This window comes from Xenopus tropicalis, chromosome 8 (genome assembly GCF_000004195.4).
Source record: "Xenopus tropicalis strain Nigerian chromosome 8, UCB_Xtro_10.0, whole genome shotgun sequence".
Classification (NCBI taxonomy): Eukaryota; Metazoa; Chordata; class Amphibia; order Anura; family Pipidae; genus Xenopus; species Xenopus tropicalis.
Genome location: NC_030684.2, coordinates 15,095,047 through 15,108,884, shown reverse-complemented (window position 1 = coordinate 15,108,884; position 13,838 = coordinate 15,095,047). Strand labels below are relative to the sequence as shown.

The following is a 13,838-nucleotide window of genomic DNA, read 5'->3' as shown; positions in this document are numbered from 1 at the left end:
GGGCCGGAATATTCTTGTGCGCCAGAGCTTTGCCGAGCTCACTCCAACTACTGTATCCTGGCAATAATGCTGGGCATTGGCTTAACTACTAAGAGAGTAAGGGGTGCTCTCCCCTTGCAATGCTAAGTAAGCTTTATCAGAACAGTCTACGTGAATACAGCCATAAGCATTCACAGAAACGCTGTGCTGAGTCCTCTATCAAAAAAAACAGGATTTCTTGTCAGGGACGGGCCAAGCCGACCGGGCGCCCTAGGCAACCCGGTCGGCAAACTCCGCCCACCTCCCTGCCCCCCGAACGGCGCATGTGCGCCAATGCACAGGAGGAGGTGGGAGGGGCGTGGCGGTTAGTTCAGTCATTGCCTCCGCCGCTAATGACAAGCGGCGGAGGCAATGACAAAGTAGCGCTAGGGGTAGGCAGGAGAGGCTCCTGCCTGGCGCCCCTCCATCGTTGCACCCTAGGCAGCTGCCTCTTCTGCCTACCCCTAGTTCCGGCCCTGTTTCTTGTCTCCTTGTTTGTAAACATGTTCTTCAGTAAATTCACTTTTGGTATGTTGCGTAGAGTGCCAGGGTCGGACTGGGGGGTTCAGGGCCCACCGGGGCTCCCGCCCCAGGGGCCCTGCAGGTGCCCCAGCCAGCCGTGTCCCCTACCCCCCCCAGGGGCCCCCCTAACCCCCCCGCAGGGCCCCCACCTGACGTCCTCCCTGAGTGCGTATAAATTGAACGCGTCGGGGTGGAACAGTCAGAAGGGGGAGCGCCGGCAAAGGTCGGACTGGGCCACTAGGGCCAGGGCCCACCGGGATTTTTCCCGGTGTCCCGGCGGCCCAGTCCAACCCTGTAGAGTGCTATTCTGAACAATTTGCAATTGGTCTTCATTTTTTTATTATTTGTGACACTGTGACCTACTGTGTCCGTAAGTTACCCTCCCATCTAGATTGTAAGCTCTTCGGGCAGGGACCTCCATCCTCTTGTGTCTTTGACTCTTAACTTATTGCAACTGTATCTTGTATTTATTTATTTGTATTTATTTATTTGTATTTATTGTTATACGGAGTATTTATCTATTATTATCTTAATAACCCCCTGTTTGTATTAATGTATTCTACTGTACAGCGCTGTGTACATTACTAGCACTTTATAAATAAAGATATACATACATACATACATTTGTGTTTTTTGAATTATTTAGCTTTATATTCAGCAACTCTCCTTCTTGGCCTTTTAGCAGCAATAAGGTTGCTAGGGTCCAAACTAGCCTAGCAACCAGGCAGTGGTTGGAATGAGAAACTGGGATATGTATAGGAGTGGGTCTGAATAGAAAGATAGGTAATAAAAAGTAACAATGACAAAGGACTCCACACCTCACTGCGGACCCTGAAGGGGGTTATAAACCTAGTTATGCTATAGAAGTTGCCCAAAAACATAATTATAGATGCAATAAAACTCACTAATGAGAATTCTACTGACCAAAATGCAATAGAATTCACCACTAAGAATCCCGATTCCCAGCACTGTGTCGGCCATCTTGCTGGTACCTTACATATAGAGATAATGATGGCATTTTCCCCGTCATTATATGGCACAGGAATCAGACATGGGGATAAAGGGACAGACTTGTTCAGTGCTGGGAAACTGTGCTTATTGCTCCCAACCAGGGCCACCATCAGAAATCACGGGGCACCTCACAAAAAAATTTTCTGGGCCCCCCTCCTCCCACACCCCCAATGGCCCCTCCCACACACCCCCATCAATACAAAAGACATACAGACATTGGTAGCCAGGGGTTACGTTTTGCATGGTGCCAGGGCAGGTACCCCCTAAATCATTGCTAGCCAGCCAGGGCCCCCTAAAACATCAGTGGTCCTCCCCCAAATTACACATACCGCAGGGGCACCCCCAGCATCCTCCGGCCCCCCAAGCATCCTTCAGCTTCCCCAAGGGCCCCCCCAAGCCATCCTTCAGCTCCCCAAGGCCCCCCCAAGCATCCTTCATCTTCCACCAGGGCCCCCCCCCCAAGCATCCTTCATCTTCCACCAGGGCCCCCCCCAAGCATCCTTCATCTTCCACCAGGGCCCCCCCCCAAGCATCCTTCATCTTCCACCAGGGCCCCCCCCAAGCATCCTTCATCTTCCACCAGGGCCCCCCCACCCCAAAGCATTCTTCACTTCCACCAGGGCCCCCCCCAAGCATCCTTCATCTTCCACCAGGGCCCCCCACCCCAAGCATCTTCATTCTTCCACCAGGCCCCCCCCCCCCAAAGCATCCTTCATCTTCCACCAGGGCCCCCCCCAAGCATCCTTCATCTTCCACCAGGGCCCCCCTCCCCAAGCATCCTTCATCTTCCACCAAGGGGCCCCCCCCCCCCCAAAGCATCCTTCATCTTCCACCAGGGCATCCTTCATCTTCCACCAGGGCCCCCCCCTAAAGCCATCCTTTCATCTTCCACCAGGCCCCCCCCCAAAGCATCCTTCATCTTCCACCAGGGCACCCCCAAAGCATCCTTTATCTTCCACCAGGGCACCCCCCCAAAGCATCCTTCATCTTCCACCAGGGCCCCCCCCAAGCATCCTTCATCTTCCACCAGGCCCTGGGAAGATGAAGGATGCTTTTGGGGGTGCCCTGGTGGAAGATAAAGGATGCTTTGGGGGCGTGCCCTGGTGGAAGATGAAGGATGCTTGGGGGGGGGCCCTGGTGGAAGATGAAGGATGCTTTGGGGGGGCCCTGGTGGAAGATGAAGGATGCTTTGGGGGGGGGGGGGGGGCCCTGGTGGAAGATGAAGGATGCTTGGGGGGGGGCCCTGGTGGAAGATGAAGGATGCTTGGGGGGCCCTGGTGGAAGATGAAGAATGCTTGGGGGGGGGGGCCCTGGTGGAAGATGAAGGATGCTTGGGGGGGGGCCCTGGTGGAAGATGAAGGATGCTTTGGGGGGGCCCTGGTGGAAGATGAAGAATGCTTGGGGTGGGGGGCCCTGGTGGAAGATGAAGGATGCTTGGGGGGGGCCCTGGTGGAAGATGAAGGATGCTTGGGGGGGGCCCTGGTGGAAGATGAAGGATGCTTGGGGGGGGCCCTGGTGGAAGATGAAGAATGCTTGGGGTGGGGGGGCCCTGGTGGAAGATGAAGGATGCTTGGGGGGGCCCTTGGGGAAGCTGAAGGATGCTTGGGGGGGCCCTTGGGGAAGCTGAAGGATGCTTGGGGGGGCCGGAGGATGCTGGGGGTGCCCTGCGGTATGTGTAATTTGGGGGAGGACCACTGATGTTTTAGGGGGCCCTGGGCTGGCTAGCAATGATTTAGGGGGTACCTGCCCTGGCACCAATGCAAAACGTAACCCCTGGCTACCAATGTCTGTATGTCTTTTGTATTGATGGGGGTGTGTGGGAGGGGCCATTGGTGGTGTGGGAGGAGGGGGGCCCAGAAAATTTTTTTGTGAGGGGCCCCGTGATTTCTGATGGTGGCCCTGGTTGGGAGCAATAAGCACAGTTTCCCAGCACTGAACAAGTCTGTCCCTTTATCCCCATGTCTGATTCCTGTGCCATATAATGACGGGGAAAATGCCATCATTATCTCTATATGTAAGGTACCAGCAAGATGGCCGACACAGTGCTGTGAATCGGGATTCTTAGTGGTGAATTCTATTGCATTTTGGTCAGTAGAATTCTCATTAGTGAGTTTTATTGCATCTATAATTATGTTTTTGGGCAACTTCTATAGCATAACTAGGTTTATAACCCCCTTCAGGGTCCGCAGTGAGGTGTGGAGTCCTTTGTCATTGTTACTTTTTATTACCTATCTTTCTATTCAGACCCACTCCTATACATATCCCAGTTTCTCATTCCAACCACTGCCTGGTTGCTAGGCTAGTTTGGACCCTAGCAACCTTATTGCTGCTAAAAGGCCAAGAAGGAGATTTGCTGAATATAAAGCTAAATAATTCAAAAAACACAAATATATGTATGTAAGTATATCTTTATTTATAAAGTGCTACTTATGTACACAGCGCTGTACAGTAGAATACATTAATACAAACAGGGGGTTATTAAGATAATAGATAAATACTCCGTATAACAATAAATACAAATAAATAAATACAAATAAATAAATACAAGATACAGTTGCAATAAGTTAAGAGTCAAAGACACAAGAGGATGGAGGTCCCTGCCCCGAAGAGCTTACAATCTAGATGGGAGGGTAACTTACGGACACAGTAGGTCACAGTGTCACAAATAATAAAAAAATGAAGACCAATTGCAAATTGTTCAGAATAGCACTCTACAGGGTTGGACTGGGCCGCCGGGACACCGGGAAAAATCCCGGTGGGCCCTGGCCCTAGTGGCCCAGTCCGACCTTTGCCGGCGCTCCCCCTTCTGACTGTTCCACCCCGACGCGTTCATTTTATATGCACTCAGGGAGGACGTCAGGTGGGGGCCCTGCGGGGGGGTTAGGGGGGCCCCTGGGGGGGGGTAGGGGACACGGCTGGCTGGGGCACCTGCAGGGCCCCTGGGGCGGGAGCCCCGGTGGGCCCTGAACCCCCCAGTCCGACCCTGGCACTCTACGCAACATACCAAAAGTGAATTTACTGAAGAACATGTTTACAAACAAGGAGACAAGAAACAGGGCCGGAACTAGGGGTAGGCAGAAGAGGCAGCTGCCTAGGGTGCAACGATGGAGGGGCGCCAGGCAGGAGCCTCTCCTGCCTACCCCTAGCGCTACTTTGTCATTGCCTCCGCCGCTTGTCATTAGCGGCGGAGGCAATGACTGAACTAACCGCCACGCCCCTCCCACCTCCTCCTGTGCATTGGCGCACATGCGCCGTTCGGGGGGCAGGGAGGTGGGCGGAGTTTGCCGACCGGGTTGCCTAGGGCGCCTGGTCGGCTTGGCCCGCCCCTGACAAGAAATCCTGTTTTTTTTGATAGAGGACTCAGCACAGCGTTTCTGTGAATGCTTATGGCTGTATTCACGTAGACTGTTCTGATAAAGCTTACTTAGCATTGCAAGGGGAGAGCACCCCTTACTCTCTTAGTAGTTAAGCCAATGCCCAGCATTATTGCCAGGATACAGTAGTTGGAGTGAGCTCGGCAAAGCTCTGGCGCACAAGAATATTCCGGCCCTGCATCCAAATTTAGAGTTCTACAAGCCTCCAAGATCCAACCGAGAGGTGAGTTTGTGACTTTAATTATACAATAGAAGGAGGAGGAGGAGGAGGAGTACCATGGTGCTCGTGCATTTCCCTCCCAGGGATGGGTACCTGACCTTGTGCTGCTTATTGTTTCATTAGGAAATCCAACTGAATCTCAAGGCTCCGGGGCTTTTGCTGAACTGACTCTCAAATCCCTCACATCCTTCTCATGCCCCATTCGCTGTTTGGCGGATGCCGTTGGGATTTATCAGGCCTGTGACCTGAGATTAGTGGCTGAAAGTGAAGGTCACACACACCAGCCTCCCCCTTAGCCGTATAGCAGGATGGATTATAATTCCCTGCAGCCATCAACTATATGTTTAAAGGGCACCGCTCACAATTAGATGCGGCCAAATAAAGCCCTGACCACTCTTTAATACCGGCCACATATTGAATCCACGCCTTGCATGGCTAATTAACAAATCATTGAGATGCATGCTGCAGACTGAACTGGTTCATGTACAGCCATGCAGCATGCATCTATATGAATTGCTAATTAGCCATGCAACATGTGGATTCAATATGTGGCCAGTATTAAAGGGGTGAGGTGGCAACCCTAGAACTTGGCAGGACCCACACACAGACCAATAGGCTACCAGCTTGGCTGGGTGGGAACTGAACTGCCACCACTTTCCATAGAAGGACACTGAGCCCTGAAAGACTTAAAGGGACAGTAAGACCAAAAATGTAAAGTGTAGCAAAGCCCTGCAAAGGTAAAAGTTTGTGTTTGCTTCAGAAAGACTACTATAGTTTATATAAACAAAGCTGCTGTGTAGCCCCGGGGGCAGCCATTCAAGCTGGAAAGAAAAGCACAGGTTACATAGCAAATAACAAATAAGCTTTCTAGATTCCCATTGAATTCTACAGAGAATATCTGTTATCTGCTACGTAACCTGTGCCTTTTCTCCTGTTTTTCCAGCTTGAATGGCTGCCCCCATGGCTACACAGCAGCTTTGTTTATGTATAAACTATGGCAGTCTTTCTGAGGCAAACACACAGCTTTTACCAGTTCAGGGCAACAGTACATTAACCCATTATCCAGAAAGTTCCGAATTACTGAAAGGCCGTCTCCCATAGACTCCATTATAAGCAAATAATTCTAAATTTTAAAAATGTTTTCCTTTTTCTCTGTATTAATAAAACAGTACCTGTACTTGATCCCAACTAAGATATAATTACCCCTTATTGGGGGCAGAACAGCCCTATTGAGTTTATTTAATGGTTAAATGATTCCCTTTTCCCTGTAATAATAAAACAGTACCTGTACTTGATCCCAACTAAGATATAATTACCCCTTATTGGGGCAGAACAGCCCTATTGGGTTTATTTAATGGTTAAATGATTCCCTTTTCCCTGTAATAATAAAACAGTACCTGTACTTGATCCCAACTAAGATATGATTAATCCTTATTGGATGCAAAACAATCCTGTGAGGTTTAAATGAGCCAAATTACGGAAAGACCCCTTATCCGGAAAGCCCCAGGTCCCGAGCATTCTGGATAACAGGTCCTATACCGGTACCTTTACTAAAAACTGAAACAGAAGGTTTCTCTCTAGAATATTCTAGGTGCATTTCTTTCCATCAGGCTGACGCCAGACTGGAACAGCTCGTAGGGGTAGAGGATTCGGTCATAGTGCAACTTCAGAAGAGAGCCTGTGCCTTTGCCTGGCTGGTATCCCATCCGATTGCCCACCTGAGACCATTTCTTCTCTTTAGTGACAACCTCAAATCCCCCCTCACTGGAAACCACCTGGAGTGAAAAAGGAAAGAAGGTAACAGTCTACGGATGGCTCTGGGCAATAAGGCCCTTTCTGTTCTTTTAGAAAGGTGTAATTATATAAACTTCCTGCAGTTATTTAATTACAGTAAACCATTTAATCCTGGCGCAGAAGACACTGCAAGATGCTAATGCGTATGTTGTTTATCTGCAGAACCACCTGTCCCTGCACGCCCACCTTGCTCAGTGCATACACACCCAACAGCTTGCCATCCACCACTGGAATTCTGAGCGCGGAACCTTGCAGCTCCCAAAATTTTCCCAGCTGATCCAAGAAATCGAGTTTGACACGGGTCATTGCCTGGATGAAAGAAAATTCCGACAGTCAGGGTGCAAGCCTGCAGATAACATACTATACTAAAGCAAAGAGTAATGAACTTATAGCCTTACGACTGCTGTGAACTACAACTCCCAAGCATTCTTTATAGGTGGAAAGCTGCTGTAAATTGTCTACCCTAATTCTAACATCAAACCTGAACACTTATTTCTATATTTAAGTTCTACAATACAATCAGTATTACGGCCAAACATATACATAGCCACTTGCAGTTGTCCAGCGATGTAAAGTTACCAACAATATGGTCTATAACACACTGGACTTTTTAACTTCCTTTTCTCTTTTTGGAATTGTAGTTAAAATTCACAGTGTTTTCAATAAAGTCTAAGGGTTACAACCTTAAGGGTGAAGAACACACAGAGCTACTAGTAGCAGCTACTTTTTCATGGCTACTAAATGCCAGAAAATCCCCTGCCATAGACAATACTGAGAATTGCCTCTGCTAAACCACACGTAGAGACAATTATCAGTAAATGATCAGCATTGTCTATTTTAGTAGCCACGACAAGTAGCTGCTACTAGTAGCTCTGTGTGTCTTCACCCTTAATCTTGCAGAAAAGTGTGTATTGGACTATAGCTTAATCCTTTCCTGTTGCAGCCTAGTGGCTTTTAATAAGGTGGCCTACTCACCTCCCAGGGGACATACACATAATTGCTGGAGAGGGAACATAGCATGGGAGGAGGCGCTGCATCACTGTGCAACATAAGCAAGCGGAACTGGCACAACAGGTGTGCAATTGGCTCCATACACTCCCTTCATGGCAGGTAATTAAGAGGAATAAACAAAACATGCAAATGCACAGGATATCTCCAGCCTATATCATAACAAGGGAAACGTCATGTACCTAATCTGTACTGCTGTGTCTTTTTGTCCTTGCCACATATCCAAGCTGACACATTAGTTTATGGATGGGATACCCAACAGGTGGCCCTCCTGCTATACTTCTTCCCTATTCCCCTGCTGAATCGGAAGCCATGCTAGAACTGCTTTTGTTTAAGCTGCCAGGGAGTTATGATGTTATGCAGTGTGATTCCAGTCTCTATAAATGACTTCTGCCCACATCCGCATTTTAACAATGCAAGATCATAAAGTCAATTAACCCTTTAAGTGCCAGCCGAATTCGTCATTTCGGTTCCCCCCTGTGCCAGACGTTTTTTAAGCATTTTGTACTCATTCGCTTTAACAATGTTTTTTGGTAGGAAAACCTCCATGAAACTAGGGAAATTATATATCGTTTTTTTCGTCACTAATTGGGCTTCGACATACATACCAAATTTTATAACTTTTCTGGAGATATGATGTGTATTTTGGGTGAATTATGTAAAAAAAAAAAAAAATAATGAAAAATTTCTGTATATTTTGAGTTTTTTTTCCATAGAAAAGTTAATTTTACACACTTTTTTTTGTTGTTTGTAAAAGCCCTGATACTCCCAAGTCCAACGATACCAAATATGTGGTGGTACCCCACAGTTCCTGTCCAGAAGTAACCCCCAAACTAAAGAAATACTTTGTACAATATCACACCAGAACAAAGCGGAAAAGCACTTGTAACAGTTGATGCAGCATAACTTATATGTAAATCTAAAATATCCCCTCATGTTCGGTATCTTTAGAAACTACAGACCTTCAGGTTTCTAGGTGCAATGTAGTTTTCACTCAAAAGCCAAATACCTTTTGTCAGTGCATTGTGAAATTTGGAAGTTTTTTTGACATTTTTTTTTTTTTCTAAAACGTAAACTTGGACGCATGATCAAATGTGGATTTGACAAAAAAAAATCTCATAAAAATTTTCTAACAAAGGCAAATTTGAAAGACAAATTTCTACTGAATAAAATGATGCCCCATATGTATGGGTGCACATAAAGACATGGGCACCAAACACTCCAAAGCAGGGGCAATGCACAAGGGCAATTACAGCTAAAAATGTGGGTGCTGTGCTCTATGTGCACTTCCTGCAGTTTTTCATTGATAACCCCCCCTAATTGTGAAATAACCCCCACAAACTATATATTTCTGAAAAGTGCACACCTTCAGCTATTCAGAGACACCACTCTTCTCTTTCTACATAGAAAATTGTGGCCGCAGTCCCTTGCAGAAGTCAGCGCTTTGGTCAGAAATCGAGGAAAAAACAGATAAAAAACCTAGATTTCTCCCCAAAATCTCCATGGCAACTACCAAAAACTTACTAAACATCAATCTGCAAGTTCCCCTGAATAAAACGATACCCCATATGTATGGGTACACATAAAGACGTGGCCACCAAATGCCCCAAAACAGGGGCAATGCATAAGGGCAATTTCAGTTGAAATTTTGGGGGCTGCGCTCTATGTGCACTTTCTGCAGTTTTTCAGTGTTAACCCCCCCTACCTGTAAAATAACCCCCGCAAACTATATATTTCTGAAAAGTGTACACCTTCAGCTATTCAGAGACACCACTCTCCTCTTTCTACATGGAAAATTGTGGCCGCAGTCCCTTGCAGAAGTCAGCGCATTGGTCAGAAATCAAGGAAAAACCAGATACAAACCTAGATTTCTCCCCAAAATCTCCATGGCAACTACCAAAAACTTACTAAACATCAATCTGCAAGTTCCCCTGAATAAAACGATACCCCATATGTATGGGTACACATAAAGACGTGGCCACCAAATGCCCCAAAACAGGGGCAATGCATAAGGGCAATTTCAGTTGATATTTTGGGGGCTGCGCTCTATGTGCACTTCCTGCAGGTTTTCAGTGTTAACCCTCCCTACCTGTAAAATAACCCCCACAAACTATATATTTCTGAAAAGTGCACACCTTCAGCTATTCAGAGACACCACTCTCCTCTTTCTACATGGAAAATTGTGGCCGCAGTCCCTTGCAGAAGTCAGCGCATTGGTCAGAAATCAAGGAAAAACCAGATACAAACCTAGATTTCTCCCCAAAATCTCCATGGCAACTACCAAAAACTTACTAAACATCAATCTGCAAGTTCCCCTGAATAAAACGATACCCCATATGTATGGGTACACATAAAGACGTGGCCACCAAATGCCCCAAAACAGGGGCAATGCATAAGGGCAATTTCAGTTGAAATTTTGGGGGCTGCGCTCTATGTGCACTTTCTGCGGTTTTTCAGTGTTAACCCTCCCTACCTGTAAAATAACCCCCGCAAACTATATATTTCTGAAAAGTGTACACCTTCAGCTATTCAGAGACACCACTCTCCTCTTTCTACATGGAAAATTGTGGCCGCAGTCCCTTGCAGAAGTCAGCGCATTGGTCAGAAATCAAGGAAAAACCAGATACAAACCTAGATTTCTCCCCAAAATCTCCATGGCAACTACCAAAAACTTACTAAACATCAATCTGCAAGTTCCCCTGAATAAAACGATACCCCATATGTATGGGTACACATAAAGACGTGGCCACCAAATGCCCCAAAACAGGGGCAATGCATAAGGGCAATTTCAGTTGATATTTTGGGGGCTGCGCTCTATGTGCACTTCCTGCAGGTTTTCAGTGTTAACCCTCCCTACCTGTAAAATAACCCCCACAAACTATATATTTCTGAAAAGTGCACACCTTCAGCTATTCAGAGACACCACTCTCCTCTTTCTACATGGAAAATTGTGGCCGCAGTCCCTTGCAGAAGTCAGCGCATTGGTCAGAAATCAAGGAAATAACAGACACAAACCTAGATTTCTCCCCAAAATCTCCATGGCAACTACCAAAAACTTACTAAACATCAATCTGCAAGTTCCCCTGAATAAAACGATACCCCATATGTATGGGTACACATAAAGACGTGGCCACCAAATGCCCCAAAACAGGGGCAATGCATAAGGGCAATTTCAGTTGAAATTTTGGGGGCTGCGCTCTATGTGCACTTTCTGCAGTTTTTCAGTGTTAACCCCCCCTACCTGTAAAATAACCCCCGCAAACTATATATTTCTGAAAAGTGTACACCTTCAGCTATTCAGAGACACCACTCTCCTCTTTCTACATGGAAAATTGTGGCCACAGTCCCTTGCAGAAGTCAGCGCATTGGTCAGAAATCAAGGAAAAACCAGATACAAACCTAGATTTCTCCCCAAAATCTCCATGGCAACTACCAAAAACTTACTAAACATCAATCTGCAAGTTCCCCTGAATAAAACGATACCCCATATGTATGGGTACACATAAAGACGTGGCCACCAAATGCCCCAAAACAGGGGCAATGCATAAGGGCAATTTCAGTTGATATTTTGGGGGCTGCGCTCTATGTGCACTTCCTGCAGGTTTTCAGTGTTAACCCTCCCTACCTGTAAAATAACCCCCACAAACTATATATTTCTGAAAAGTGCACACCTTCAGCTATTCAGAGACACCACTCTCCTCTTTCTACATGGAAAATTGTGGCCGCAGTCCCTTGCAGAAGTCAGCGCATTGGTCAGAAATCAAGGAAAAACCAGATACAAACCTAGATTTCTCCCCAAAATCTCCATGGCAACTACCAAAAACTTACTAAACATCAATCTGCAAGTTCCCCTGAATAAAACGATACCCCATATGTATGGGTACACATAAAGACGTGGCCACCAAATGCCCCAAAACAGGGGCAATGCATAAGGGCAATTTCAGTTGAAATTTTGGGGGCTGCGCTCTATGTGCACTTTCTGCGGTTTTTCAGTGTTAACCCCCCCTACCTGTAAAATAACCCCCGCAAACTATATATTTCTGAAAAGTGTACACCTTCAGCTATTCAGAGACACCACTCTCCTCTTTCTACATGGAAAATTGTGGCCGCAGTCCCTTGCAGAAGTCAGCGCGTTGGTCAGAAATCAAGGAAAAACCAGATACAAACCTAGATTTCTCCCCAAAATCTCCATGGCAACTACCAAAAACTTACTAAACATCAATCTGCAAGTTCCCCTGAATAAAACGATACCCCATATGTATGGGTACACATAAAGACGTGGCCACCAAATGCCCCAAAACAGGGGCAATGCATAAGGGCAATTTCAGTTGATATTTTGGGGGCTGCGCTCTATGTGCACTTCCTGCAGGTTTTCAGTGTTAACCCTCCCTACCTGTAAAATAACCCCCACAAACTATATATTTCTGAAAAGTGCACACCTTCAGCTATTCAGAGACACCACTCTCCTCTTTCTACATGGAAAATTGTGGCCGCAGTCCCTTGCAGAAGTCAGCGCATTGGTCAGAAATCAAGGAAAAACCAGATACAAACCTAGATTTCTCCCCAAAATCTCCATGGCAACTACCAAAAACTTACTAAACATCAATCTGCAAGTTCCCCTGAATAAAACGATACCCCATATGTATGGGTACACATAAAGACGTGGCCACCAAATGCCCCAAAACAGGGGCAATGCATAAGGGCAATTTCAGTTGAAATTTTGGGGGCTGCGCTCTATGTGCACTTCCTGCAGTTTTTCAGTGTTAACCCCCCCACCTGTAAAATAACCCCCGCAAACTATATATTTCCAAAAAGTGCACACCTTCAGCTATTCAGAGACACCACTCTTCTCTTTCTACATGGAAAATTGTGGCCACAGTCCCTTGCAGAAGTCAGCGCGTTGGTCAGAAATCAAGGAAAAACCAGATACAAACCTAGATTTCTCCCCAAAATCTCCATGGCAACTACCAAAAACTTACTAAACATCAATCTGCAAGTTCCCCTGAATAAAACGATACCCCATATGTATGGGTACACATAAAGACGTGGCCACCAAATGCCCCAAAACAGGGGCAATGCATAATAATGGGGCTGCAATTTATGTGCACATCTCAAAGCTTTTCAGACAAAATTGCCCCTTACCTGTGAAAAAAAACATATAAACTGTATATTGATTAAAAATAGACCACTTCAGCTATTCAGAGACACCACTCTCCTCTTTCTACATGGAAAATTGTGGCCGCAGTCCCTTGCAGAAGTCAGCGCTTTGGTCAGAAATTAAGGAAAAACCAGATACAAACCTAGATTTTGGTCAGAAATCAAGGAAAAACCAGATAAAAAACCTAGATTTCTCCCCAAAATCTCCATGGCAACTACCAAAAACTTACTAAACCTCAATTTGCAAGTTCCCCTGAATAAAACGATACCCCATATGTATGGGTGCACATAAAGACGTGTCCACCAAATGCCCCCAAACAGGGGCAATGCATAAGGGGGGGGCTGTGCTCTATGTGCTCTACCTGCAGTTATTTAGTCTAAACACCCCCATACCTGTGAAATAACCCCCACAAACTGTATATTTCCAAAAAGTGCACACCTTCAGCTATTCAGAGACACCACTCTTCTATTTCTACATGGAAAATTGTGGCCGCAGTCCCTTGCAGAAGTCAGCGCTTTGGTCAGAAATTAAGGAAAAACCAGATACAAACCTAGATTTTGGTCAGAAATCAAGGAAAAACCAGATACAAACCTAGATTTCTCCCCAAAATCTCCATGGCAACTACCAAAAACTTACTAACCATTAATCTGCAAGTTCCCCTGAATAAAACGATACCCCATATGTATGGGTGCACATAAAGACGTGGCCACCAAATGCCCCAAAACAGGGGCAA

At 46.3% G+C, this 13,838-nt stretch overlaps 1 protein-coding gene across 11 annotated transcripts in view; it reads right to left on the bottom strand.

Moving 5' to 3' along the window:
• Window positions 1-6,523: 6,523 nt before the first annotated feature.
• The window catches only part of LOC116406495 (lysine-specific demethylase 5A-like), a 58,843-nt gene continuing 51,528 nt past the window's right edge, over window positions 6,524-13,838 (bottom strand). For 10 of the 11 annotated variants that reach the window (XM_031892302.1, XM_031892308.1, XM_031892304.1 and 7 more), the window contains 2 exons: window positions 7,126-7,248; window positions 6,610-6,920 (listed from right to left, as the gene is read on the bottom strand). In XM_031892302.1, coding sequence (XP_031748162.1) covers window positions 6,723-6,920; window positions 7,126-7,248 — 321 coding nt within the window. In that variant the 3' untranslated portion in view covers window positions 6,610-6,722. Of the gene's footprint in view, window positions 6,921-7,125; window positions 7,249-13,838 lie in introns of all 11 variants that reach the window. The other variant, XR_004219950.1, reaches the window with a different exon arrangement.